General features: G+C 38.3%; 2 protein-coding genes across 2 annotated transcripts; both read left to right on the top strand.

The window, feature by feature from the left end:
- The first annotated feature begins 362 nt into the window (after positions 1-362).
- clcc1 (chloride channel CLIC-like 1) lies at positions 363-9,187 on the top strand. The gene is made up of 10 exons (XM_017702383.2): positions 363-694; positions 785-904; positions 2,248-2,358; positions 2,453-2,677; positions 2,845-2,985; positions 3,462-3,561; positions 6,575-6,672; positions 6,764-6,910; positions 7,599-8,168; positions 8,938-9,187. The coding sequence occupies exons 1-10, from the start codon at positions 533-535 to the stop codon at positions 9,025-9,027; spliced, it is 1,764 nt and encodes a 587-aa protein (XP_017557872.2). The 5' UTR covers positions 363-532; the 3' UTR covers positions 9,028-9,187.
- A 924-nt stretch (positions 9,188-10,111) lies between these two features.
- mcoln2 (mucolipin 2) lies at positions 10,112-24,625 on the top strand. The gene is made up of 14 exons (XM_017702382.2): positions 10,112-10,198; positions 11,535-11,694; positions 11,955-12,128; positions 12,286-12,439; positions 12,733-12,811; positions 12,897-12,993; positions 13,089-13,188; positions 14,362-14,474; positions 14,645-14,794; positions 16,638-16,739; positions 17,214-17,336; positions 18,653-18,859; positions 19,957-20,090; positions 23,174-24,625. Exons 1-14 carry the CDS (start codon positions 10,164-10,166, stop codon positions 23,208-23,210), a joined length of 1,665 nt encoding a protein of 554 aa, XP_017557871.1. The 5' UTR covers positions 10,112-10,163; the 3' UTR covers positions 23,211-24,625.
- Positions 24,626-24,854: the final 229 nt, after the last annotated feature.

The following is a 24,854-nucleotide window of genomic DNA, read 5'->3' as shown; positions in this document are numbered from 1 at the left end:
GACAAGTCAAGGAAAGCTTATAAGAAAGATAACTCGACTCTTCGGATGCGCCCATGTGTAAATCCGCTGAAATAAACTTTGAACTGGTGTGAGACGCGCGCTGCCCTGTCTGACCGCGCCGTGTGTGACTTAAAGACTTAAAAGTCCGCTTAGGCGGACGGTAAACCAGCAAATAACGGCGTGAAGAAATTGTGCTGTAATAAAAAACCAGGAGCGTATTTTTGCTGTAATCGAGAAAGTAAAGAGTTCGTTACTGAAATACATTTGCACAAAGAGCAATATGTTTTAATTCTCCACTCTGAGCCACATATGCGTAAAAGACTAGCTGGGAAATCCGTGCACGTTAAAAGTCGCCGATTTCCGGTAGTGTTTACATCGTGCTTCCTCAAATGACAACCACTGGAAGATTTTATAGAAAGTTGGATTTACTGACGTTTGTTTTTAATTAAGATATCGTTACGACAATAACAGTGCTTTAACGTTAGACAAACGTTAGCTATTATAATTATTTGTTGTTATACAAGTAATCATCATGCGGTTACCGGGCGTTTTGCTTTTGTCGGGGTCTGGGGTTCTTCTTGTAGGAAGCTTTTTTGTTATTGCTTATGGAAACTCCCACGACGATGAGTGGATTGATCCGTACGACATGCTGAACTACGATGCGTCATCGAAAAGCATGAAGAAGCCTGCTGAGGTAAAAGGTGACGTGCTGTCAGCTTGAACCTTGTACAGGTTGCTGGAACATCATGCAGCACATCAACATTTATGTTGTCGTGTTTTACAGGCCAGCAGCTATAGTAATGTGCCCACTAAAAGAAGAGAGTACACTCCGGATTCTAGCTCAGGGACCCAGTGTCCAGACATCACTGAGTGCACCAACAAGGTGAACACGTTACAGAGAGAGGTACGTCTGATAGGCAGTGCAGATAACCACACCCACTTCAAGCATTTTATTGTGCTTTCATTCACCTGATCCAGATCCATCTAGGCCACTTGTTACCAACCCTCTTCCTGGAGATCTACATTCCTGTGGTGTTTAGTTCAAACCTGCGTCTGAAGTTCTGAAAGCATGAAGTTCTGAAAGCAGAACCTGTCACCCCATAAGATCCATCTACGCCACTTGTTACCAACCCTCTTCCTGGAGATCTACATTCCTGTGGTGTTTAGTTCAAACCTGCATCTGAAGTTCTATCCTCCTTACCTAACACTAATACCAGCCAATAAAGGACTTCTAGAGCAGGTGTGGAACAATACAATATTGGTTTTACAATATTTAATGGAACGTTGCTTTGAGGATTTGATGACACGTAGCCACAAGAGCATTAGTGAGGTCAAGTACTGATGCTGGATATTGAGTTCTGGAATACAAACCACCCTCCTACTCATCCCAAAAGTACAAGATAGTGCTCCATCACTTCAGTGGACAACTCCACTGACCCACAACCCAATGCTGGGGAGCTTTAGCCAGTTCTCAACTTTGGACAAGCTTTCCAGAGCATCTCATTCTATTGGGTTTTAAATAATGATCATCTGACTCTAGTGACACTGCCTCATGACTGCATTAGACCAATCAGTGGTTTGTACCATTGTTAGCTCCACCTTTCTGGCTTCACTTTGTATTTATAACCCAACTGTACCACACTGCACTGCACACCACCAAGGTGGACCCACAAGGTAGGGCTTTCTAATGAAGTGGCTGATGAATGTATCTAATGATTTCAGCTCAGTTTTATTGTTATTGAGAAGACTCTGAATTGTAAAACTACTCAGTATTACAGAAAATTAATATGCAAAGCAAAAAATGTACAAAACTAGGATAAATCCTAATAAACTAAATAAACTATCTCTCCGGAAAGTGAAATGCCTTTATGCCTTGTGGAACTGCTGTTTTCCTCACACTGCCAGACCACTTTCAAGTGCAACTGCAGAAGGGCTCACCAGTAACAAATAAGAGAGATTTTAGAGAGAATAGAAAGTAATTTTAAGTTGGAGGCAGAAAAGGATATAAATGATGTGACCATTATCGGTGGTCAGTATAATGGACAATAAACTCTCGATCTTGCAGGACATCTTATGCTATTGTGTTGATGTGTTAATCATAATGAGAATCAAATATGTTTACTTTTGGGGAGTTTTCTTGTTAGGTCTAGATATAGAGTAGATCATATGGTATTACTGAGGATCAGTTTTGTTCGTCACAAAGATTTTTGAATATTCTCATAATTATAGCTTTTTTATGCCTCACAGATTGAAGAACACAAAAGGAGGGTTTCCTCTTCCTCACATCAGCCAACATGTAATCCAGTTTTCAAGCGCTTTCTCTCAAAGCTTCTGAAGGAAATTGAGAAACTTGGATTGGTATGCTTTTTTCATAGTAGCTATGAAAGTCATTTATACATATATATATAAAATATTTCGATGTTGTTTACCTTTGGCTTGGTTGTACTTCCAGCCCACTGCTGTTAACACTGACATGCACTATGATGCTGAGGTGAAGCTGTCCAAACAGATGGTGGCAGAGATCCAGAATCTTCTGAATGATGAAAGCAGTTGGAGAACTGGGGCTCTGGATGATGCTCTTAGTCAAATACTTGTCAACTTTAAACTCCATGATTATGAGGCCTGGAAGTGGCGCTTTGAAGACACATTCAGTGTGGAGCCTGAAACGGTCATTAAGGTGAAACAGAATGCTCAGTGCTCAGAAATGAAAAGGCCTTTTGTTCAGCAGTTAATTTGCCAGAAATAAGTGGTAGCAGAATCATAATTTAACTGTTGCTGAACATTTGGACGGTCATATTTTGATATGTGTACTCTTTGTAATATATCCCACTGTTTCTCATGCAGGTCTTCATCTTGATCCTGATCATTGTGGCCATTATTTGCACAGAGATGTGGTCCACAGTGTCCTGGTTTGTGCAGTTTAGAAGGATGTTTGCCATATGCTTCTTCATCAGTATAGTGTGGAACTGGTTCTATCTCTATAAGGTATTGTCCATCTCAGTAGTGCTCAGCATTCACATAACCGCTACCAGGCTTTTTTACCAAGTTTGTTTTTGTGTACTTGTAATGATGTCAGTGGCCTGGACACATCACCAAGACAGTTTAAGACGTTACATTTCAAAAGAGACATTGCAAGAGATTAATAAACACGTACACTTACCTTGATATATATAATGTAATATAATATAATATAATATAATATAATATAATATATAAGCCTTAAAGGTGAATCATTAAAACAGTGTATTAAGGTATATAAAAGGTTGAAAAAAAAAATTTCATTATTACTTGTTTTGGGTACATAAAATCACATTACTTATTTGTCTGAAATGTATGAATGAACAGTAGTCAGCAGTTCTTAGGATCTTTTTGTAGTTTTATTTATTTATTTCTTTATTTTTATTAAACTCTTTCACAGTAGTGTACCTCAGTGATTAAAGTGCTGATTTACCATTTGCCAGATTGCCTTTGCTGAACACCAGGCAAACATTGTAAAGATGGAAAACATAAATGAAAAATGCACTGGGGTGAAGAAAATTGACTGGAAGGATAATCTGAGGGGTGAGTTTTCTGCTACTGCATTCAAATTTGTTGTTTGAATGGAGAGTCCCTTTGCCATCAATGGCTGTGCAGCTATGCGTTGGGAAGTGTTTCAGGGGTCATTTTTGCTCACTGAGTCAGTCTCACGTTTTCTGAGAGGATGAACATGTTTTTACATGCCCTCATCCACGTTGACTCACTGTTGCTCCACAAGGGGAGTCCCTGACACTGTAATAATGGCTGTTCCATTACTTTTTTCAGAAACTGAAAAAATGGTGGACAGAGTTGTTTATAAGACATAACAAGAAAGCACTTTAAAATACTTAACACTGAGAAACCATAACATTAGATATCTCTGTTGTTGGAACAAAACCTCGTATCTCCAACATGGTAACTTTACAGGAGAAGTAAAATGCCTACTCAACTTTCAATGTACATCAATGGAACCAGACTTTTTCCAACTAATTTTGGGTCTTTTCTGTTGGTCCATTCTTCATGTAATGTACACAGACAATGTAGAACCTTAGGTACTTTCAAATTATGCCAAAAACTGAAAAACCAAAATGGAGATGCAAGGTTTTGTTCCGGCAGCAGCGATATGCTGGGATTTAGACTGCAAACTAAACTCCCTTCTCTCTGCTAGCTTGCTGGTTAGCATGATAAAGGCTACACATGGCTAACAGCAGCTAAAAGAAAGTCTGTACACCAACTTTACCACTAAACAAAGCTATTATTCACCAAGCTTTTTTTAAATAAAACAAATAAAAAAAAGAAGCAAATGGCTGCTTCAGCAGCAACAGCTAAGCTAATCAGTTCGAATGTTTTAAAACAGGTAAAGCTCTGAAATGATTCAACGCTGGCGTACGACTCTATGAGGGAACGACAATTTATACCCATGTGTAGTAATAAATTTAAATGGATGCTCTACAAAGAAAAGCCAGGGATGTTTTGTGTTACAGGAATTCCAATTATCTAAGAAGTAAGCAGTACCTCATGTTAATTTCCCTAGTAACCTTAAAACCCCACAGCTTGCTCAAGTTAATATAAATGTGCTTTGTTTGATAACATTCATTTCAATTAGATTTTAAGACCAGGACTCGGTTAATACTGGCTAATTAATGGTTTTAATTTGATGGCATTTATGTCAAACTCTAAATATGTCGTTGTTCAGGGAGTTAATCTCCACCCCTGTTAGATTACATGGACAGAGGTTACCAATTGGCCTCATTCACCAATATCTTCTGATGTGTTTTCATAAATTTGTTCTTGAGAAAGGTTCTAAGGAAAGGTCCACGTCAAATTCTAAAATGTGAGTGAATTCTGTTTTTCCCTAAGAATAAATCCCAAATAAGAAAACATTGGTGAATGTCGAAATCTAAGTGAGTTTTAAGAAAAAATTCTTAGGAATGGTTGGTGAATAAGGCTCAATTAGTTCTGTCCTCAAGCATGTAGAGCCAATTTGTGATGCTGTTTATCCCTGGTATGAGCTGTTAATTAACCTGCTTCAGAATCAGAATCAGAAGAAGTTTTATTGCCATTGTCAATGAACAGGATTCACAGACTAGGAATTTGCTTCGGCATGAAGGTGCAACATAAAAACAAGTAGTAATAGGCATGCAAAATTAAGTCCAAATAAATAAATACTCTATGCAAATATATAGATAGAATGAATAAAAATAAAAATACAAAAGGCATGTACAACAGTACTATATACAACAGTGCAGGTGGAGTAGTGCAATCCAAGTAAAGTAACCAGGGCAGGGTTATAAAGAGGTAAGTGACGTGATTATATATTGTTCTTGAGTCCAATGGCAGAGGGGAAGAAACTGTTCCTGTGGCAGGAGGTTCTGGTCCGAATGGACTGAAGCCTCCTGCCTGAGGGGAGTGGATCAAATAGTCCGTGTGCGGGGTGAGAAGGGTCTGCTATAATACGATCCGCTCTCCCCACAGTCCTGGAGATGTACAGGTCTTGGAGAGATCACCTTCTCAGCGGAGCGCACAATGCGCTGCAGCCTTTGTCTCTCCCTGGCAGTGGCCCCAGTATACCACACTGTGATGGAGGAGCTGAGGATGGACTCGATGATGGCCGTGTAGAACTGTACCATCAGCTGGGCCGGCAGTTTGGCTTTCCTCAGCTGCCGCAGAAAGTACATCCTCTGCTGAGCCTTCTTGATGAGGGAGCTCATGTTCAGCTCCCACTTGAGGTCCTGGGTGATGGTGGTGCCAAGGAACCGGTAACAGTCCACAGTGGTGATGGGGGTGTCGGTAAGGATAAGGGGGGGCAGGGGGCTTGTGGCTTTCCTGAAGTCCACAGTCATCTCCACTGTCTTCTAGGCATTGAGCACCAAGTTGCTGTTGCTGCACCAGGTCACCAGCCGGTCCACCTCCTTCCTGTAGGCAGACTCATCACCGTCTGAGATGAGTCCAATGAGGGTGGTGTCGTCCGCAAACTTAATCAGTTTGACAGAGTCATGGATGGAGGTGCAGCAGTTGGTGTACAGGGAGAAGAGCAGGGGGGAAAGTACACAGCCCTGAGGAGATCCTGTGCTTAAAGTCCGCGTGTCCGAGACAATCTACGGTCCGTGAGGAAGTCTGTGATCCACCTGCAGGTGGAGTCGGGCACATGGAGCAGAGAGAGCTTGTCCTGGAGCAGAGTGGGAAGGATAGTATTGAATGCAGAGCTGAAGTCCACAAACAGGATCCTAGCATAGGTTCTTGGGGAGTCCAGATGCTGCAGGATGAAGTGGAGGGCCAGGTTTATGGCATCAGCTACAGACCTGTTGGCTCTTTTATTGCTTAACCAATAAAATAACTAAAATCACAAATGGGAACAAATGACAAAACATTCTGGCTTTTCTAACAGTGTGAATCAAAGATATGGTGATTGACTTCATGTGAGCAGGATGAGGGTTTGAGTTTAGCTGGTATGTTATCCCAGGATTGGTAAATGGAGCAGCAGCAAATGAGAAAATGTCATTAAACAAAGCAAAACATAAATGTTTAATATGTATGTATAATATAAATGTTGTTTCAGAGTGGTTTAGGACCACATGGACTCTGCAGGATGATCCTTGTAAGCAATATTACGAGGTCCTCATTGTTAATCCCATTTTGCTAGTGCCTCCAACGAAGGTTAGTACCTTTTTTTTTTTTTCGTTTTAAACCATGATCATCAACTGAATCTCGTTTTAAACCATGATCATCATCTGTTTGTTGATCACAGGCCATCACGATCACCATCACCACATTTATTACAGACCCTCTGAAGCAGTTTGGACAAGGCATTAGTGAGTTTCTCAGAGCTTTACTCAAAGACCTGCCTGTGACCCTCCAAATACCTGTGCTTCTTACTATCGTGCTCTCTATTCTGGTAAGAGATGTCAAAAAATGCTGAATAGTTATGTGGCCACTGGCTGTTGTTTCTAGCGCTTATTTATTTATTTATTTGTTTATTTACTTATTTATTTATTTAACAATCCCCGTCTAACTGTCCAAATCCAACTGTCATGGGCTGAATAAGAATAACAAAATTTTTGACTACAGGTTTTTTTGTGTTTTTGTTTTTTTGGGAAGTAAAAACAATTCAGTTCAATTTTTGTCACATCACAAAAACAGTAAATTCAAATTCAAAATGGACTGTTTTTGCAGTTTAGTTTCCATATATTTATATCATATGGACTGGGGAGAAAACAGTACATGTTACAACATTATCAGAGTTTAAGTGCTGCATAGAATATTTTTGATTACAAAAAGAGGCACATTGGGTTTTCTGTGATTATATAAATTTTAAAGAGACATTAGTTGTACTTTTGTTTTGTTCTAACTTCAGAGGAAGGTGTGGCACAAAAAATACTGTTTCTGTTCAGGCATTTTGGTTTCCATCCCTGAACCTCTAAAAAATTAAGCACATCTGTGTACAATATTTTCAACTTTTTAACTACATTTTAAATTAGCCCATTTCCACACTTTATTCTGAAAAATATAGTTTTTTTTATTTGTTATTCCCTTAATGTTTCTAATTTCCACTAAAAACTAAATGACCTTCTTTCCCTCCTCAGGTGTTTATGTATGGTAGTGCCCAAGCAGCCATCCAGCACGTTGCCCTTAGGCCTCTGCGTGGGGGGCGCAGAGACCCTCCACCTGCTGTGCAGCAGTCGAACGCTCCTCCACTGAGGGAGCCAGACAGAGAGGAGCAAAGGGACCAGTGGGCAGGAGGTGACGCTGGTCATGACCCGCCCCTTAGACTTAGACATCGTGCAGGTCAGGAGGGCAACCGAGTCAACCAGATGGGCAACAGAGCTAATGAGGACTGTGACAGGCCAGAAATTAGCCAGAGGAGACGCAATGGGCCCAGAGAAGAGCGGCGAAAGGTGTACGTGGAAACCTTACGGAATGCTGACCTTTACAGCGGCGATGACACAGACAATCTTCAGGGAGCCGCAGCTGACGACTCAGGAGTTCAGCAGGGAACAGAGGCTGAACCTCCAGCAGATGTGAACAAAGAGGAAAAAAAGACACCTGCACACAGCAACACGGAGCAGAAACCCGCTCAACCTGTGCCCAAGGGGCAAAGTGCTGAATGTAACAACTCAGATAACACAACATCAAGAGATAATCAAAGGAATGATGTAAGTATTGTGCTTGTCTCTATGCTGCTTGAATGATGAGTTGGACCAGGAACAAAAAATTTTCTGTACACTGGCTCTCAAAAAAATAATGCATATGATTAATCAGCTGATTGTAGTAGAAGGTTGACAGTGGTACTGGTTCATTATATCTCCAAGTACAGTCTGCTGATTTACTAAAGCCATGTTCAGTGTGGGATGCTGGATCATAAACTGCTCTTCAACAGATCAGGGAGAACATCTGACCAGTCAGGGATAACCTTCTGTTTCTTTTAGAACGAATTAGTTCAGAACTAATCTTTTTGATTTTAAACCTTTTTATTGCTCGGTTTTGTTCATTGCTGAGTCACGAGTAAAGAGCATCACAAAAAAGACAGAAATGGAGAGAGATTTTGTTTTGACAGTGACTGTTTTGAAGCATTGAGAAAAACAGAAGAGACTTTGGTCCAGGCAGACTAACAAGAACTAGCACACCAGGAATGTTCCCATACTTTTTGGGGCTCATGGGTTTGTCGGTGTATCATGGGTGGGTGGGTGTGTTTTATAAATGTTACTGTTGATTCAAAATGTTGATAGACACAGTATTAGGGCCAGCATTAATGTTTCAGTGGTGTTTTTTTTTCTCTTATGTTGGTGCTTTTTTGTTTAGTGTTGCTTTCTTTATTTTGCTGTTTCTCAAACATGATCTCTTGCATCATTATTTTGCCAATTTATCCAGTTGCCATTCTACTTTAAATGTTTACATGCTTAGCTTTTTTTGTCTTGTTTGTAGTTGGAGCTGTCAGCAGGCGTTTTGGACCCGTCCAGCAAAGAGGAACACGTCGAAACTATTGGGACTCCAGTTCAAGAATCATTGCAATAATGCTCATGACTTAGAAATTCCTGTCTTTATTTCTTTGTTGCTTTGTAATTGTGTATATAATTTGACTTTTTTTCTTTTTATGAGTAAGTGTGAAGCTATATAATAATGATATTTCAATAGCGGAAGCACTTGAATAAAGATTTTTGCATTATTTTCAAAACTCCATGTGTGTGAAAATCATTACTTTCTGAGAAAAAGTTGCATTTTTTAAATAGACAATAATAATAATAATAGTACTTATTATTCTTATTCTTCTTATTATTAGCAGTAGTAGTAGTAGTAGTAGTAGTAGATGATGTAATATTAGTGTAGTAGTCCTAGTAATGTTGTTGTTATTATTATTATTATTATTATTATTATCAGTAGTAGTAGATGTAATATTAGTTGTAGTATTCCTAGTAATATTATTATTATTGTTATCAGTAGTAGTAATAGATGTAATATTAGTTGTAGTAGTGCTAGTAATAATAATATTATTATTATTATTATTAGTAGTAGTAGTAGTAGTAGTAGTAATAGATGTGATATTAGTTGTAGTAGTCCTAGTAATATTATTATTATTATTAGTAGTAGTAGTAGTAGTAATAGATGTGATATTAGTTGTAGTAGTCCTAGTAATATTATTATTATTATTATTAGTAGTAGTAGTAGTAGTAGTAATAGATGTGATATTAGTTGTAGTAGTCCTAGTAATATTATTATTATTATTATTAGTAGTAGTAGTAGTAGTAGTAATAGATGTGATATTAGTTGTAGTAGTCCTAGTAATATTATTATTATTATTAGTAGTAGTAGTAGTAGTAGTAGTAATAGATGTGATATTAGTTGTAGTAGTCCTAGTAATATTATTATTATTATTATTATTAGTCGTAGTATTAATAGTATTAGTGTTAGTAATGTAAGTATTATTTTTAGTAGTAGTAGTTTGTCAGTTAGGTTTCCAGGAATCCCTCAGGGCCTGTAAGAACGCTCGATTCGATTTAGTGCGTACACGCCTAGTGGTGAATTTCTGAGCCTGTGATTGGTCTAAGAGCTACGAAGGGGCGGGGCTTCGTTCTCCATCGGAATGAAACACTGACTGACAGTCACTGAACATGTGAAAGTTGAACCGCTGCACAGCCGCCAGCGCAGTCGTTATGGAGTTGTTGGACAGAAAATCAGATTCGACGAGGTAAGTAACTAAACGTTATCATAGACTAGCGTTTCCCTCCGACAGTCCAGCAGCCCACCTGCTCAACTTCGACTTTTCTTTCATTCCTTACTCCGCTTAGCGAAGGTTGGAGCGTTCGCTGCTTCTTCTGTGTGTTGATAAAGTGATGGTGCGGGAAACAGGAGAGTGCGCAGTGCACGAGCTCTACAGGACCTGCTGCAGATAGAAAAGTGTCACTCACCCCATGAACATCTAAAAAAAACGTTTTAGGGCTTGACTGGGTTTCAAGTAGTTTAGGTTCAGCACTTTAACTGCTGCTCACACCTCTCACTGCGGACCTTAGCGTTTTATTTTAGCAAAAAAAGAGAAAAATAGCACATAAACTTCACTTCCTCTGCTGACAGATAGTAAGAGGTTCTTTACAGTTCTTTAGGGAACATTTAGGGTACATTTAAATCTTTGTAGCCTTGATTTTTCTTATTTCATATTATATTATTAATTCATTAGATTAAAAGAAATTGGAAATAAAATGGAAAATCTTATGCATGAGTTCAAAATTGAGTTGTGTCAGGATTTTAAAAATGCTGCCAGTATTTTGATTGCTCATGCTTAACCTTGGACTTTCCCCGTATGAACCCTGTCAATGTTCTCTGGGCAGTTTTGGAAATGTTTGATAGGACAAACAGAAACCTCACACTTGGCTAGAACACTTCCTTCACTGTATGATGAACGATGTATCACCTTCCTCATTTCGAGAATAGATGTCACATGGAAATAACTTATATATATCTTATATCGCTTGTTTTGATATTTAATAAACTGAATTTACAGCTCTGATGCGAATTTTGCATATTAGCCAGAACAGTCTGGCTTTTGATCAAAAACATGCTCCTCTAGCAAGCTCAGTGTTCCTTTAAAGGGTCCTCACTGTCCGTAAGGCGTTCTTTAACATTTTTTTTCAATTATGTACCTAAATAATTCATTTTTATATGATATAAGCATTTTCTAAGCTCTCCCCGGTTATGTTTGGGCCTCATTCTACTAGCAATCCTGGTGGAAACATGCCTAATAACTTCAACATGAATGGGTGGAGTGAAACTGCTGTAGGGTGAACGTATATAAATGTGTTGGTTTTTGTGACATCACAAAAAGTGTCATTTTAAAACAGGCTGTTTTTGCAACTTAGTTCATATATGTGGACTGTATTGACTGGATAGTGAATAGCATACTTTGACACTTCAACAATGTCTACATCAAAGTCTTTTAGATCAAAAAGTTCAGTTGACCCTCAAATGGGGCCTTTAAACCTCTCAGTGTTTACATTGCTGACAACTACTGGTCGTCTGTTTTGGTGTAGCATTGACATGCCTGTGACCCTTGAGCCTATGATGGAGGAAACCCTGAGAGAAGACCTGAGATACTACTTCATGAGTCCCTGTGAGAAATACAGAGCGAGACGACAACTACCGTGGAAGCTGGCCGTGCAGATTTTAAAAATAGTTATGATTACGACTCAGGTATCAAATTAACTTTCAAAATTAACTGCAGTGCCACCATAGGATGCAGTATATTGCTTTATGGCTTATGTGATGTTTTTCATTGAATATGCACCTTGGGGCTAATATTTATTCTTTAATTTCCATTCAAAGCTAATTGAATATGACCATTGTCACAATATTGCCAAGATAATATAGCTATAATCCTTTTCAAATGATCTTGTAGCTATAATGCTCTTGCTGTCAAACTCACATACCTATTCTTTACTCTGCTTTCAAAGCTTGTTCTCTTTGGCCTTAGCAACCAGCTTGTAGTGGCCTACAAGGAAGAGAACTTGATGGCTTTCAAGAATTTGTTCCTGAAGAGCTACAGCGGTGTAGATGAAGATGACTACAGTGTGGCTGTTTACACCAAACAGAGTGTCATTGATAATATATTCTATGTCTTAGATCAGGTTTGTATTTTTTCAGTCTCAGCTTCTTTGGGTGCAACCGCTGCTTGTTTCATTTTTTTTTATCTAAGCTGTGTCTTAACTTGGTTATTATGATGAAGATCCTAATTTGTGAAGAAACTGTAGTGTTCAGTGTAATTTCTCTTAATCTATATTGCAGTATTCTCAGTTAGACCAGCTGTCTGTCGGCCCTGTTAGCTATGCAGAGGAGAACAGGAGGCTACTGCCCTTGGTAATCTGTAAAGAGTCCTACAGACCGGGCAGGGTGGAGTCGTCAGATGAGTCCTATGATATTGATGCCCAAACTGAGAAAGGTATTGGCTTCACCCCACCCTGCATATTCCACTAGAGGTGGTGCCATTCCACTTTTGAGCCAGTATCAGCAGAACATCCTGGGAGTAATAAAAAAGGAATCTGATTTGATTCTTTAATAAATTTAACATGGGCTATCACACAGTCACTTGAAGTGCAAGGCAAAATAAGTCACAATTACAACAGTAGATTGATAGTTTGATAGTCTGTATCATCTTTCTCGCTGTGACATTTAACATAAGCAACGATTTGTGTTTATCGTGATTTGACCAAAAGTGTTCTTTCCCATTCTCAGTTTGCTTGACTTGGGATCCTAAGTCCATTGCAACATGGAGAACAAACAGTTCCACTTTCTTTGAGCTGGACTTTTACAGGTATGGATGCTTAAATGCTCGAATTTCTGTCTTCACTGTTTTCTATTAGGCTACTAAGACTGCTTGTATTTCTCGTTAATTACAGGCTTGTCAACGTTGAGATCTCTTTCACACTTAAAGGAATTAACCTACAAACCATAAGCTCACATGAGCCGCCTGACTGTTACATGTTTGCTGTGACGGTAAGATGTTTTAAAACAAGGCCTGGTACAATAATGAGAGTTTGATTATGTTGTCAGAGAGCGAATTATAAATGCCTCATCTGACTTTTCTCCAGATTACATTTGACAATCAATGCCATAGTGGAAAAGTGAAAATTACCCTGGATCTTGATGCTGTTAGTAGTGCATGCAAGAACTGGAAGATATCTGGAACTGGTATGAGACACTATACGCACATACACAGACTACACTGACACACTGAGTGCTGATTAATGAAACCACGCTTTCATTCACATGAACAAGCCATAGGAACATGGGAAATGTTATGTGGCAGTCATTAATAATTAATAAGAATTTCCTCAGACAAAGCCGAAATTGGTTACTGGCATATAATTACCATGTGTATTCACATGATGATGTAGTCAACATTAGCAGACCGTGCTATGAGCCGATATGCCATAAACATTCTTGCTTACTTGTTGGCTCTGTCACTAAGAACATTTCAGTGGTTTTTCGACCACAACTCTATCTGCCACATTTGTACCATGTGGTTGATTACAAAAGACAATCGTTTTGACACATTTTTCTTTGCTCAGGACAGAACAGTAATCTTCTTACTTGAAACACAGTAAGAGCAGCAGCCAGTGAGCAGTTAAATGTTGTTAGTTAATATTTATGTGAAATATATTTTTGCCAATTGCCTTCATGAAGTCTTTAATCAGATGTGTTTGTAAATGAAGCTTTTACATTTATGGCATTTGGCAGATGCTCTTATCCAGAGTGACTTCTTGATCATTTTACACAGGTAGGCAAAGACAATTTTAGGAGTCTTGCCCAAGGACTCTCATTTGTATAGTGCAGGGGATTAAACCCCAATCTACAGCATGGAAGATAGAGGTGTTACCCACTACACTATACCAACCATCAATAAGCACTGTATAATTCTTTCTTTTTTACTACTATTATATATTACTTTTATTCAGCAGATGCCCATTGACCTCATTGTGATTTTTAAGTACACAGGTTTTCAGGTCATTTCTAAATACATGGAACTGTGTTGTAATTGTCCATGGCTATCAACAGTATAATACAGATGTGGAATATCAGGATTAGGCTGACAATTCCAGAGATATTCCCTCAAAATATTGAGGTCGTTAGATTACTGTGAAGGTCTGGCAGTTGAGCATAATAAATGTTAGCAAAAATGTTGTGGTGTCAAATAATATGTATATCACACTTGCATTTATAGATGGTCATTACTTGTTCTTGTTAACTTTATACTGTCAGCACTATTGAGTGAACAGCTGAATTACAGCATCATTTTCTTTGGAAAACTCAACCATTAACATGAATAGCAATAATGTACAACACTATGGTTGTCTTTTTCAGCTCAGAAGAATACTCACTACCTCCTGATCTTTGATGGCTTCATTATTTTAGTGTGCCTCACTTCTGCTGTGCTGTGCATTCGCTCCATTGTTCTTGCAATTAAATTACTTCAGGTAGATCCCCATTCATGAGAAATAACTGCCCATATACAGTATTTTTCCAGATGTACAGTGTTTTGATAGCGCTCACTTTGTTTGGACCTTTTCCTATATAAACGGTTTTATGATTTACTATGTTTACTTATTATACAGTTATGATATATGATGTTTCCTCTTTTTTGCAGAGATTTTCCAAATTTTGTCTGAAAAAATACAACCGCAAAGTATGTGAGGATGACCAAAGAGAATTTTTAAATGGGTGGTATGTCTTGGTAATTATCAGTGATGTTATGGCAATCATAGGATCTGTATTGAAGATGGAAATACAGGCAAAGGTAATTGTGACTCACCACAAAAGGAACTCAAAACTAAATTGTTTTAAAATGAATTGTTTTCAGACAACATTCTAGTGAGTCCCATGCAGGAATAATGTACTTTTTTGCTTATAAACTAGGCAACATTTACACTGCACGTGCTAATTAATCCTATTTGTAATGCCTTTTATAACTAGCGTTCATTCCTTATATTTATACCCATTGTCCATTTTATCTGGTCCACTTACCATATAGGAGTATTTCGAAGTTGTTCAACTGTGCATGTAGTCCGTCTGTTCCTCTACATAATTTATTACTTCCTTAACCCTGTTTATCAATAGTCAGGACCCCCACAGGACCAGCTATTATTTGGGTAGTGTATCATTCTCAGCACAGACATAGTGGTGACATTAGTGTGTGTTGTGCTGGTACGAATGGATCAAAAACAGCAGTGCTGCTGGAGTTTTTAAACACAGTGTCCACTTCCTGTTTCCTCTATTAGACACACTTATCTTGTAGATCCATGTAGATGTAATGTTAGTGATACAGTATGTGTTAGTCATCCATATTCTCCCTTAGTGCTCGGTGTCCGTCCACGTCACACTGTTGGCTGGATATTTTTGTATAGTGGAGTGTTCTCAGTCTAGCAGTGACACTGAGGTGTTTAAAAACTCCAGTAACCCTACTGTGTCAGTACAACTGCAGCTCTAAGAATGATGCACCACTCAAATAATACCTGCTCTAGGGTGGTCCTGTGGGGGTCAATTCTATATATTCTATATATTGTCTTAAATTATTAGTAAAGTGTTTATTTTTTACATAAATGGCTGCAACTGTAACAACTGCAATATCCCCCTGGGATCAATAAAGGAATCTGAATCTGAATCTGAATCTGAATCTGAATCTGAATGACTATTGATGAACAAGGTAAAGAGAGGCATTTGAGAACTGGTTGGCCGGAGGATTCCTGATTCAACAGATAGGTACCAACGTGGCAGAAGCAAAATCCAGAACATGGGAGGAGTCTGGAGAGGCCATGGAAAAAAGAATTCGGTTGGCTTCAGCGAGGTTCTGGACAACTGTCCTGTGACTCAGGAACAGTCAGAAAGCCTTCACTCAAGTTGTACTCAACAGGGGTGGGGAAACCCTGACTTTGAACGAGGATGTTGTCGGTTGGTGGAAGGAGCACGTTGAGGATCTCCTAATCCCAAGAGTCATGTCTCTCTTATGGGAGTCACAGCTAGAGGCTTCTGGGATGTCAGACTAATTTCCCTGGTGGAAGTCAGTGAGGTAGTGCTACCATAATCCTAGCTGTATCAAGCAGTTTAGGAAGAAGAAGAAAGTAAAGGGAGGCTAACAAATTATGTGAGAAACAAACTAGTCTGTGACTGTAGAGCTATAAAATGCACATATATGGTACATGGATCTGATAAAATGGACAAAGAGTAAAGGTATGAAAGGTGTACCTTATAAAGTGGCCAGTGAATGTATACTATATTACACTATGGCCCAATTACATACAGATAAATGTAACCAGTAATTCAACAGGAGTATATATATATATATATATATATATATATATATATATATATATGTGTGTGTGTGTGTGTGTGTGTGTGTGTGTGTGTGTGTGTGCGTGTGTATATATATATATATATATATATATATATATATATATAAAGTAAATACTGTAGTACACCATTTGTTTTAGAAGGTCAAGGATAAGAACAAAATAGTCCAAGGTTATTCATACCAAGACTAAATATTTTTGAACTTAAGACATGATGATTTAAGAGAGAGCTATTACATGTATTTGACTGCCATAGTTCAGTGTTAACGTCTTTCCTTCTCTTTGTCTTCACAGAGCATGACTAGCTATGATGTGTGTAGCATCTTTCTGGGAACATCCACACTCATGGTGTGGGTTGGTGTCATCAGATATTTGGGATATTTTCAGAAATACAATGTGAGTCAACACTCATCACTCATGTGCTTGGGTACACGTGGATTTAACACACTTAACTGAGACCGGCATGTATCCCAATGCAGCTGATCAACAATAGATAATATTTTTATAGATTATTTTTTGTATTAGTTTGTTAAGTGTTAGAAACCACATAAAGTCTATTTGTGTAACAGTTTGAAGCAACTTCATAATTTACATTAATGGTATTTGGCAGATGCTTTTATCCAGAGCAACTTACAATTTGATTTGAATTTTTTTATACACAGGTACGGGAAGGTAGTGTTAACAGTCTTGGCCAATGTATAGTTGGTATAGTGTAGGGTGTTTGCCCAGGCAGGGGACTGAATCCCAGGCTGTTACCTGTTACACTATATTAAATTTGGAAACAGCAGGGAGATATTGTATCCATTTCATTTTTCACTGGACTGGTGTTGCAAGGACTACAGTAAGCTCAAACCATCTATTCTGGTGTAGGTTCTTATCCTCACTATGCAAGCAGCCCTGCCAAAGGTGCTACGCTTCTGCTGCTGTGCAGGAATGATCTATCTGGGCTACACATTTTGTGGGTGGATCGTCCTGGGGCCCTATCATGAAAAGGTAACAGTACTAGTGTAGGCCACAAAAAGTAAAGGCCACAGTTTTATTCACATGACCTGACCTTGAAGCATTGTTGATCAGGAAGAAATTAGGAAGCTAAAAATGTAAAATGCATTGATCAGAGGGTGGCAAATCAGCTGCTTTGATTTTAGTTTGATTTCATTTACATTTATGGCATTTGGCAGATGCTGTTATCCAGAGCATCTTTGATCATTATACAGCGGTAGGCAAAGGTAGTAGGAGTTAGGAGTTAGGTGTTAGGAGTCTTGCCCAAGGACTCATACTGGTATAATGTAGAGTGTTGCTCAGGCGAGGGATTGAACCCCAGTCTAAGGCATAAAAGACAAACATGTTACCCATCACATTACACTAATACTCTCATGCAGTCATCCATCCATCCATCCATCCATCCATTTTCTAAGCCACTTCTCCCTCAGGGTCTCATGCAGTCATCCATCTATCCATCCATTTTCTAAGCCGCTTCTCCCTCAGTGTCTCATGCAGTCATTCAGTCATCCATCCATTGTCTAAGCCACTTCTCCCTCAGGGTCTCATGCAGTCATCCATCCATGCATTTTCTAAGCCGCTTCTCCCTCAGGGTCTCATGCAGTCATCCATCCATCCATCCATTTTCTAAGCCACTTCTCCCTCAGGGTCTCATGCAGTCATCCATCCATGCATTTTCTAAGCCGCTTCTCCCTCAGTGTCTCATGCAGTCATCCATCCATCCATCCATTTTCTAAGCCGCTTCTCCCTCAGTGTCTCATGCAGTCATCCATCCATCCATCCATTTTCTAAGCCACTTCTCCCTCAGGGTCTCATGCAGTCATCCATCTATACATCCATTTTCTAAGCCACTTCTCCCTCAGGGTCTCATGCAGTCATCCATCCAATCCTTCCATTTTCTAAGCCGCTTCTCCCTCAGGGTCTCATATAGTCATATTATTTTTAAAAAAGCAGAATCATACCAAAATAATCAGTGAAATCTGAGATTTCTTGTGCATTTGGAAGAATCGACTAGAATAGCAACAAAAATCTATTTTTGTGAAATACTTGTGTACTGTGTACCATCCTATTATGACCACAAGATGGGAGCACAGTTATGTGTACAGTTATGTGTACAGTGTTTGTAAAGAGCTCAGTCATGGTGTGTGCCTTTATGTTTTGCTTAATCTTTTAATCATATTTAGTCTCCCATTTATTTTATACAGTGCACACAAAAATCCATATAAAGATAAACTCATGCATGCTAGTACCCAGTATGCTAATTTTACACTTTTGTCTCTCCTTGCTCTGGTTTGTTGTTTGGGGGTCAGTTTGAAGGTCTCAGCCGTGTGGCTGAGTGCCTCTTCTCTCTCGTGAATGGAGATGACATGTTCCCTACATTTGCGGAGTTCCAGCAGAAGAACACTCTGGTGTGGTTGTTCAGCAGAGTCTACCTCTACACCTTCATATCTCTCTTCGTCTACATGGTGCTTAGTCTCTTCATAGCCCTCATCACAGATGCTTACGAGACCATCAAGGTACCTACACAACATGCCTAACCACTGCAGCTCATAACATAAGCAAAGTGGCAGCAGACGTATCTTCCCAGGGTCAGCCTTCCATTAGCTCTTAGTTCTAAACCTCAACATTACAAAGGAAACCTCTGAGCAGGCTTCTAAGTGCTGTGGTAACCAAAGGTCATGCAAGGGACAAAGAATACGTTTTAATATGGATGCTTATGCCCTCAGCTAGGCTCGCCTCAGTGAGCTAAGCAAACTTTTTAAAAAACACATCTTTTTTTTTTTTTTTTTTTTTGGAGAAGTTGCAAAGTACCATACATACACAGCTTGGGGATAATGGTGCTGTTTCCCAGAAATTTCAGTCAGCACATAAAGAGCCATAGAAGCATAAGGATGGCCCCAGCAAAGTTACAATACAAGATATGGGCTTATTTCAGGATTGGGGTGGCATTTGGTCCATGCTCTCAATTAAAGAGTTTGGCAAAAGGAAAAATTATAACATTGACTTTTCAGTTTAATTTTATTGTTAACCTAAATGTAGCCCATCTGCAAAGGCGTTTTTAGTGTCTGAAGCTTCTTTCTTTACTTTTGGGCTGGAGCTTTGAGGCTAATGTAGCTAAAAAGAAGGCCTTATGGAAGCTTATACCTCACCAATTGGCCTTGTGCAAACTAGATGCATAAAACTGCATTAGTCTGCATCAGTTTATTAAGGAGTCTCAAACAGACTTACTTACACCTTTTCTGACATACTTTTGTCTAAATAAAAGTATTTTACATAGCTAAAGATAGTGGGAGCCTTATAAGTAAGTGTTTAGAATGTATGCAACATAACTTCTGTTTTTGTGGATACCACTGTATTATACAGTGCTAGAAACCACAGCTCTATTTGAGATAGCAGATACAGTTTTGAGGCCAATATGATAATTTAAGAATTCAGAAATATGCACAATGCTAATTGCGGGAGTAAAAGATTCCCTGACTCATTAGCAACATTAGCCGCATAGCTCCAGTGCCAAGCTATTGAAGCAAACTTCAGATACCAAGCATGTACTGGCTGACCAATCAAGTCAGCTACTGTTTTAACATCCCCTTTCCATGTGGACTTACGCTACCAGGAGACCAGATTCCCCTTGACCAAGCTGCAGCTGTTCCTGAGGACAGGGAAGGATTTCCCCCTGCTGGAGGGGGAGGATGATGGTGGGAGCAGAGAAAATGGTGGCCCCTCGGTCATGCTATGTTGCTGCACAAGGTACACAATCTCAGGCATAAGCCAGCAGGCTCCAGATTTCTCCCCAGCACTGAGGTTAGGCCGCTGTGGCATACAAAATGAAATTAGCGGTGGGAGAAAGAAGTGGACACACCCAGCTATGTGCTGATTACAGAGAAATGTAGGGCTAGACTGGAAAAAGAGCGAGAGAGAGAGAAAAGCACAAGAAAGCTTCCCCTTGGCTATGAGTAACTCTTGTGATAAGCAAGCAAATGTTGACACAAACAAAGCTTTCTCCTTGACCAATGCAAGTAGATATGTTGTGTCTCATATATCCACAGTCATTTTAAAACCTCTTAGCATTTGAGCTAACCACCTGCCACATTTACATTAGATATGAGGGTTTTATTTTCCTTTCACTTAAAAATTCCCAGCGATACCAAGTTTTGTTACAACAGCAACAGTATGCTTTAAAACTTCATTTATACAGTGGAAGGTACATTATACAGATGATTTCACCTCTAAAGACTGAAACAGTTGAGTCAGTCAAATATTTCACTGATGATGAGTTGTGGTTTTAAGGCAGTTGAGCAAAAGGGCAAAACGTTTTTGGAGCCCTGCAACACTATACTGAGGAACATACTCATCTGAACTGTACTATGGCCTGTCAGGCCTACATCTGTAGTATTTCTTAGCTGTTCAATCTTGCTGCAAAAGTAGCATTACCAAAATGTTACCTCCTATTGGCTTGCTGAATGAATGCTCCAGTGTTGTTCAGCCTGATCTCTGTCTGACTGTAGCACACCGGACAATAATTTCATGTTACCCTGTTCTTAGATAAGAACAGAAAATCTAAACCCTAAACTCACCTAAAACAGAACCCTTTGGAAAGTTGCTAATTTCCATAAATAAATGTGACAGTATAACACAATGTGGAAAAACTACAACAGTGCAAGTGATAGAATATGACAGACATGAGCTGCTTTTTGAAGTGTAATTCAATTTTATTTACTTGCACTTGCCCCATGTTAGTCTGATACCCATTTATAATCAAGAGGAGTCTGTGAAAACTCCACCACTACACTGGTAACAAATTACCACCAACTCCTCTTTCTGGGAAAACAAGTTCCATTTAACTGTACAGTTGACTTAAATACCTCAGACTAAAGAATTCATGAATGTTCTACAATAATTTTGGTCTTGCATAAACAATGACAGAATTCATCAACTGCCCAAAGCATTCTGTTATTACTGTGGTTTACCTTTTTTGGTAAGTACAGTGAAAACTATCTGAATTATAGTCTGTGGTAATCAGCTGTATAATACAGGTGGAGATTGTGGCTGAAACACACTGGAATACTTCTCTAAAACAGGAGACCATGCAGTTTTTGCCTTTTCTCCAAGCAGATGTGAGGGCCGGGCAGATACCGCTCTTTACATGTTTTGTTATTGTCCAGTTGGCAGCCTTTATCTGAAAGGAGTGTCCGAAAAATCCCAACCGTAATTTGATGTTGTATATAAATCCCAGATAAAAGCCACTTATCCACCCAGAGACAAGCTAACAAGACACTGAGTAGATTGGAGCAGAGCCAGCAAAGTGGTCTTTACCCCTAATTCAGGCATTCAGCAGATCTTTATCATCTTTCATTAGATCATTTATAGTACTTCTGTTACAGTTAGGCTTGAATCCCATCAATACTTTCAGCATTAGATTGATCCCATGAAATATATAGCTTGAGTAGCTAGAAGATAAAGGTCAATTTTCTCTGTTTTCAATGCCTGGTTCTTTTACTGGTCATCTGCCAGTTACTGTTGATGGAATTTTTGCTTTTAGTTATGGTACCATAGGCTGAGATGAAAAGGTTTGACTTAACTCACTGGTGGAGTTTGAAACTTTTATTTTACTATTCAATATTCAAAAACCACAGTAGGAAAAAGCTAGTTATTTCACAGTAAACTGAAATGACATCTACAACTGTGTAGAGTTATATTAGCAAATTTGATGCATTCAAAAATGAAATAGCGAACAAAGATTGTTTTGTTTACATTTAATACCAAACAAGGATTTCTAAAGTGTGTCAGAAGCACCCCGTTATTTATTGCATGTTATGCTGAGGATGTACAGTAATAAATTTGTTTTAGGGCATTAATATGTGCAGTATTGTTATTATACCCCAGAGATAAGGCGATGTCATGTATGAGGCTTTAAAATACATGTGACAGTAAAAAAATCTTTTCATGTGATCACAAAGGCCAATGGAAAACGAAACAAGTCAAAAGCTTTGTCAAATAGTGAAAAGTGTTGCTTTTCCTTGGAAAATGTTGCTTATTCTTAAAACTGTGTATCCTATTGTTAACAATAAGCCATTGAATATAATTCCTAAATATAGATGGGTTTGATTCTAAAGGCTGAGCATCCAGGGAAGCACAAACTGTTTCATTCCCCAAAAAATGTAGCAACATTTGTTGATAAAAAACATTGTACATTTCAGCTGAGCTGAGTTGTTGTATGCAAGCTCTGGTTTAGACATACAGTACTGGGCTAAAGTCTTACGTGTGTTTTTGCTTGTAAAATCCCCACATATCATTAGAATGAATGAACAGTACAGTAAAAAGTAAGAACTTTTATTTTCAAAAAAGTATTTGACATTGTCTTGAGCTAGTTTTAAGAACACAGGTTCAATTCCAGATTTCTCTGATGCCCCCAGCCTTCGCATGATTTGTTAAATTCCATTAGCAGCACTTAATATAATTAATAATATAATATAATATAATATAATATTATATATATATATATATATATATATATATGTATGTATGTATACATGCATACATATATAATATATAATATAATAAAGCACTGATCAGTCAAACCAGTTATTGAGAGAGAAATAACATTACTTCTTATTATATTAATGTTGTGTATTTCTACTCATATTGTTTTCTAAGCAAATAAACAATTACTGCCTAGATAAATAGCTTCTTGTATTGTAGGTATTATAGAGCTTGAGTCTGAGACATTGTAAAGTCTTGGTGTCACTACAAGTTATATTTTCTATATTTATTCAAGAGTTTATGAGAATCCAGTTTATATTCTTACATTTCCATATTGTCTGTTCTTCCAGAGTTCCCAAAGAGGATACCACTATGCTTATCAGCTAACAGCACGTGTAGAGACCACCTCAGGATGCAGAAATTAGCCAAGACAAGGCCATGTGCAGTGGCAAAAACTGTGAATGTGAACTGTTTTACAGAATACTTCCATCATGGTGTGCATACTATACACCATCCATCTAGTCCAGTGGAGGAAAGGAATACTGCCTAATTCACTTGAGTATGAGCGATGGGGAAAATAATGACTCACATTAGCCAAAGGAAAGAAGACTAAACATCACTAACAACCACTACAATATAATTAAGATGCAAGACAAAAAAAAATGTACCGTGTCAGATGACATGCAGAGGAAATATCTAATGCATCTTAATATGAAGTGCAATATTATCCCTTGCATGTGGATAATGGGAAATGCTGTATAATTGGGGGAAATGCAATGTGTTCAATGCAATTATTTATTAACACAGGTTATCTCCTTGTCTCGGAAAATGCATTAAGGCTGTAGTGCATCATTAATATTTAATGATGGTCTGTACAGTGGTGATGATTTGTCTGTGTTCTTAGCTTCCATTACATGCATTTGTTGAACAACAGGTGACAAATAGGTATCTTCATCTGTCATGTTTGCACTTTTCTAGAACATTTTCTCCATATTTGTGATCTTTCATCTCCTTGTCTATATTTTGACTCTGTATCTAATTGCTATTGGGTTGTTTTTTCAAAAAGTTTTATCTAATATCTCAAAACAATGTTTTTTTTTCCAGAATGTTGACATCTTAAAATAACTTTTTTTAAATAACTTTTTTTTTAATTTTGATATGGCAAAATAAATTTTGAGATGTCAAAATAATGTGTTATTACATATCAAAGAAATATGTAATACATTAAAGATATGTAGTCATTCTGAGAGTCAGAAATGAGAGAAAATAAGTTATTTTGACAAAATAGTTTTTTTTACATTACCAGTCAGAATGTTACATATTGCATACACCAGAAACTGTGTGTGAAAAGAGTTTCTTTTCATTTTCTTTGAACCTAGTATACTTCATAACATTTAAAATCCAATCAGATTAAAAATTTATGGGAAAGTGGACATGTCATAACATGACTGTTGCATGTTGTTGAGAGACATCTGGAAAGATATGGAGTGATAAGCTACCCAGCAACTAACCTTGGTCTACTGAAAACAGAATTCCAGAGAATAATGAAAGTGTAGGGACAGGTTTTATTTCAACATTTAAGTAGTCTAACAGCTCTCAGGATTTATTTGAACGTCCAGATAGTCTGATGGGATGTACAAACCCGTAACCAATCATGTCCAACAACTAATTCACACTAATATGACAAGGGAAAATGCTGCAGAAGTTCTTGGTGGTTGAATTTTGTGTGGTTATATGTTGAATGATCTATCAGTCAAAAATAAAATGTTATTAAAATAAAAGGTTCTGGTTCTAAAATCTGATTGGCTGAGCCGCCTTCGAAGCCCTTGTAAAATCCAGGATATAAGCACACTTATGACCACCTCACAACAACCGAATTGTATATTACTGCACCGCAGCACAAAAAACTTGTGCTGTTAGTGGATTAATCTTTGACTCTCATGCTGCTCGCATGGATCAACAGTGTACTGATGAAGTAAGAACCTGGTTTTTGTTTAAAGGGGCTGGTAATAAAAATGTGCTAGCTTTTAA

The sequence above is a fragment of the Pygocentrus nattereri genome, chromosome 15 (genome assembly GCF_015220715.1).
Source record: "Pygocentrus nattereri isolate fPygNat1 chromosome 15, fPygNat1.pri, whole genome shotgun sequence".
Lineage (NCBI taxonomy): Eukaryota > Metazoa > Chordata > Actinopteri > Characiformes > Serrasalmidae > Pygocentrus > Pygocentrus nattereri.
The sequence above is the reverse complement of the archived record's forward strand: the minus strand, read 5'-3'. Positions and strand labels throughout refer to the sequence as shown.